This window comes from Coptis chinensis, chromosome 4, assembly GCF_015680905.1.
Source record: "Coptis chinensis isolate HL-2020 chromosome 4, ASM1568090v1, whole genome shotgun sequence".
Classification (NCBI taxonomy): domain Eukaryota; kingdom Viridiplantae; phylum Streptophyta; class Magnoliopsida; order Ranunculales; family Ranunculaceae; genus Coptis; species Coptis chinensis.
The window spans coordinates 81,488,048-81,493,419 of record NC_141459.1 but is presented as its reverse complement, the minus strand read 5'-3'; the positions used below and the strand labels follow the sequence as shown (position 1 = coordinate 81,493,419).

The following is a 5,372-nucleotide window of genomic DNA, read 5'->3' as shown; positions in this document are numbered from 1 at the left end:
AAACTAATTAGTTTATTTGGATGTAGTAAGGGATGGTTTTAGGTATTTCGAGTTACTCTTTATGATAGTTTAACTGATTTCTATTATACATGCTCATTGATTTTAGTTATTTCACTAACCTTCTTACCTATTGTTCTTATATAAATGGTTTAGTGAATGTTTCCCTTGTGTATGATATGACGGAAGGTTGATACGCCATCAGAAGTGATATTTGGGTATTGATATATCTTAGTGTGATGTTATGTGTAGTGAAAGAATTATGACAGATGATTTAATGGATGGAATTGGTTCCTTATCTTGGATATATTGGCTATATGAATATATGATAAGGTTATATGGTAAAATGTGATTATGGTATATATGGTTTAGTGGGAGGTACTTGTGTGTGCGCCTGCAGGGCCGTACCTCTCAACTTTCAAGGGGGGAAGATGACCGCTTGTGAGGCTATAGGGCGAAAGTGACCCCTGAAAGCTTTGTAATATTTTCAGGAGGGTGTATATTATTGTTTGCCACTTGTGAGGCCATAGGGCATTACCTCATTGGAGGCTGCAAGTGCGTGTTGCCCTGAAAATATCTACTAAAAAAAAATAATAATAAAAATATATATATATATATATAATTTAGTATGTGTGGATGATCTGTTTAATTTTATTGCATTGTGGTTATTTACTTGAAGCTATGCTATTGTTTGTTAAGGTTAAGATCTATTTATGAGGCATGATACTATCTATTCACTTCTTATATGTTTTGGTCTTTGGTTATTACTATTGAGACTTTTGTCTGCTTAAGGTAAGTATTGGCAGTAGGTTATCACTTACACGAGCATGTGGCTTATGTTTGTTGTTTTATTCCTTTTTCAGAGGAATTTGCTATAGATGGATGATGGAGTGCCGTGAGTCCCAAAAGTGTTGAAGTTGTAGATTAGGGGTTGTCTATAGTTCTTTTTGTGTAAATGTGGTTTGGGTTGGTAAACGTTTTGCTGGAGTTGTAGTCATGTATTATATGGAAGACAATAGTGTATTTTGTTGTTTATAAATGTATACTTTGTTTTAAATCTATTATGTTATTGTGCGTGTCTTAGGTCATTGTTTTGATTCCATTATATGTACACCATTTGCTTGATTGTTCTGGCAATTATAGAGACACTCAAGTAAGCAAGTGCTTTCCAGCTTAATATATCCTGGAGTGGTTAGCTAGGTTATATCAAGTTGGAGAGCATTACGAAGTGGTATCAGAGCCCTAGGTTTTTAGGTCCTTAAATTGATTAGGGTAATAGATTTTGGGACTCACAATTAGTATTAGTAAATAAGTAAGGACAAATAGTGTTTTGTTATCATTTTTTTATTTTTTTATTTTTTATGTTATGTTATTTGTAGGTTTGGGACATCCATAATTCACTAACTTTAAATGCAAGTATGGATATTTTTTTATTCTTTTCTTTATATTCATCCAGAATGTCTAGTAGAGGACGAGGAGATGTTAGTCGAGCAAGTCGAACTGCTCGTCTTTCTGATATAGGGACTAATGTTCCGGCTGGTCCTGCACAGCCTACACTTGCAGCTAATGACAACAGACCTGTTTGGGTAGATGATATGTTGGGTTCATTTCAACAGATTGCCTAGAGGGTTACGCAGTTAGAGAGAGGAGGCCAAGTAACTCAAGTAAACCAAAATGTACAAGGTGAACCTGAACAAGACATACCAAAGTTGGAACAAGAATCTTGGGAAAAGATGTTGGAGAGGTTCATGAAGCTGAATCCTCCTAGATTTGGAGGCATTTCAGATCCTAATAAAGCAGAAGAGTGGAAGGAGGACTTAGAGAATATATTTGATGTCATGGACTATTCCGAGGTACAGAAAGAGAGACTTGCGTCCCTTTGTTTAAATGAAGATGCTTCGATATGGTGGAAATTAGTAACTAGAGGGGAAGTTCGCCATAATATCACTTGGGGAGAATTTTGTAGGTGTTTCAGCTTACAATATTTTCCTAGCATTGTTAGAGCTGCAAAGGCGAGGGAGTTCCTTAACTTGAAGCAAGAGAGGATGTCAATTCTGGAATATGAGACCAAGTTCACCAGGTTAGAGCATTTTTCCACCGACTTGCAGTTAAATGAGGATCAAAGGGCAAAACAGTTTGAAGAGGGTTTGCAAAATGATGATCTTAGGTTTGTGGTTAAGGGTCAGAATCTTTCAACCTTGAGAGAAGTAGTTGATATTGCTAGAAAGCTGGGACAGGATTACCAGGAGCACCGGAGGCCTAAAGATTATCCGAAAACTGAGAGTAGTGATAAAAGGAAGCGAGTATACAATAAGTCTGATAGTCAACAACAGTATATTCAGAAGAAGTAGAGGATCGGGTCTTCATTTACACCTTTCTTTAGACGATGTCATAGATGTGACAGGTACGGTCATAAGCTCGAGGACTGCAACGTGCCTGAGAAGACTGTAGAGTGTACATCCATCCTTATTCTACACGATTTGGTTTTGCACTGGTGGGAAGAATATTAGTCTCAGATGCAGCATTAATTGAACCGGATTGAAGAAAGCATAAGGTGGTTGTTATTTCCTGAGTTAGTATTGTTTGCTTGGTCATTTCCTGGTTGAGTTAGTCTGTGATAGATGGTGGAGTCAGATATGAATTTGATATGGATGGTGATGTGAATGGTAATGGTGGAGCGACATTAATTGTCTGTGATATGGATGCTGGAGCGGCATTAATTGTCTGTGATATGGATAGTAATGTGAATGGTAATGGGCTTTGTGTGAAACCGCACTCTGACTGACTATATACATGCATGGTGGTTGACTATTTGTGATGGAACTTCATGAATTGTCGGCATGATTAGAAAACTCTTGAGTGTATTGGGTACTCGGGAAATTTGAAAATTAAGGTTCATAATCGTAAGGATTTGCTGTAGTAGACTCGAATACGGTATATGATGGACAATGAGATAACCAGTGATAAAGACTACAGCAAAAAGAACAAGGTTCTGGGTTTGCATTGTAATTCCATGACGGTTGCGATGCATATTGATAAGCCATGGATACTCAATCAAGGATAATGCACAAACAACAAAAATTCATTTTTTTGGATTTTTGAAAATATATGCATGGTCTATAGATGCCCTGTTCAAGTGAACAGTTGGGCTCGAAACTAGGATGGATCTACTACATGACTCAGAAGAGTAAGCAATCACTTCACCAAGTGGTGTGCTACCAAGAATCTCACTCACGATGAATCTGGGGGAGGGGAGTGAGGAAGGTAGTTGGTCCACCGAAATCTAGTAACTGATTACTCTAAATCCTCGTGGCTATATTTTTGTCCTTTTCTAGAGGAGCATGACTAATTTAAGCTCTAGTTGATTGATTTTAATTTGTTAGTTTGGTCTAGGCTTCATGAATCAAGCAACGTCCGATTTATCTACATTAGGTAATGACTTCCCAATGGTTGTTATGTGGCTCAGGTTTTGCCTTATGTGTGAATTGAAAATACAGTGTGAAAATTAAAATCCAAACAATCATGTAAGCATGCTTGAACAAACAAGTTATCCTCTTACATGGGCTTCGAGGAGGTTTAGAGTTTACCTCTCAAGCCGTGCTTACACGTTGCTTGAGGTGAATGCGACGTTAATTGGTGCGTGATCTGAGAATCAGGCCCAACCGTTCGAGCGTTCCCTGTTTTATGTTTACAAAAAAACCTACTTAAAAAGACCACAATCTGGGTTTTTAATAATTATACAACTTTGCATTCAAGAGCCAAAACATAAAAGTAAAGCTAACACTAATACTTAATTATGAGATTATCTAGATTAATTCGATCACCTAGATTAACTAGAGCTAATTGTAATTAGAGTGTTGATTACCAAGTTGATTCAAAGTGCGCGAGAGTATGATTCACGACTCGCCTCGTATACTCGAACTTCCCAAGGCAATGAATACTCTAATTTTTAGTAAGTTGCATAACTTCAACCAAGTGATCAACTCATGTTAACATAACATCACTAACATTAACTAATTTTTTTGATATTTCCATTTTTTTAATTTTTTTTAAGTGAAAATTTTATTCATAATGATAACGAGTTTTACAAATAATTAGGACAAGCGTACAACAAGCTACGCCGCAAGTCCTTTCTGAATAGCAAACCCTATCCTTCTAAAAACAAACTCATTAGACCCATCTATCATAACTTTACTGTCCATAACTTTCTAAAGTGTCTTGAGGAGCTCAACAGAGTGTTGTCCCAAGAACACAAAAGTGTCGAAACTGAACTAAATAAAATAATGCTGGTTAGCCATACAAGCTTTCTCATGCTTCTCTATCTTCCCTATTGTTGCAATCTTATCTACTTGATAAGCGCCCAAAACTGTAGTTTAAACCCTTTAATAGTATTTCTATTTAGCCAATTATGTTATTAATAATATAGGTTTATCACTAATTACGTGCTTTTGAGTATTTCATGCTTCAGAGTTTAATAAATGTCAATTTGTTACTAATTAGGCACTAAAAGAAGCTAAAGTGATTGCTAGGGAAGTTACATAAAGAAAGCCCAAGTTTAATGGAGAAAAAGCCCTTAAAAAGCCAAGTTAAAAGTGTTGTGTGAAAGTCAAACCAGATTAGAGAGCTGAAGTAAAGTCAACAGAACTTCAAAAGGTCATATCTTTGGACTCATGCCTTAGATTTGGGCCCATATTATATCAAAATAACTGGCTCAGAAAGCCTTTTCCAATGGTCTAGGCCTTGACTCGATTAGAGCATTATAAGTCGATGAAAATACGTGCTACATTAACACAACCAGAATTGGAAGTCTTGGATTCAACCAATTGGGTTATGGACTTGATTTATGGGTCCATAACCTAGCCTAAAAACCCATGCACGATTTTGTATCATGATATAAGAGAATAAAAACCCTAAACCCCATATCACTCCTACTATTAGCTAGAATAATCTATCTGTTTAATCCCCCATTAGTTTAGGGTTAAGTAATTTAGGGTTTATTCTTGTAGCGTCTAGTAAACCTTCTTCAATAAAGTTTTAGTTCAATTTCAATTCTTGTCTTTATTATTATGTCTTCTTCTTCTTACTTTAGTTTAATTAATCCAATGATATTAGGCTAATCCCCTTATTAGAGAGAGTGATTATGAAGCCTAATTAGGAATAGATTGCTTAGTAGAATTATTTAATTGTGTATGTGTTTTAATGAGTTTAGTTTATTGTATGACTTCCAAAATAAGCATATAGTAAATTAAACTAGGGATTATCATAATTAAGTCGAGAGACTTGGTTGTAATAATCCTACATGCAAGTACTAATGACTATAGAGATGTATGTTGTTGCTAGGGATGATAAAGTTTGAGGCTTTAGGTTGAATCATT

The 5,372-nt window shown here is 35.9% G+C and overlaps 1 protein-coding gene across 1 annotated transcript; it reads left to right on the top strand.

Annotated features, from left to right (window-relative positions):
* Positions 1 to 1,730: 1,730 nt before the first annotated feature.
* Positions 1,731 to 2,348, top strand: LOC147505082 (uncharacterized). The gene has a single exon (XM_086605464.1). It carries the CDS (start codon positions 1,731 to 1,733, stop codon positions 2,346 to 2,348), a length of 618 nt encoding a protein of 205 aa, XP_086461590.1.
* The last annotated feature ends 3,024 nt before the right edge of the window (positions 2,349 to 5,372 follow it).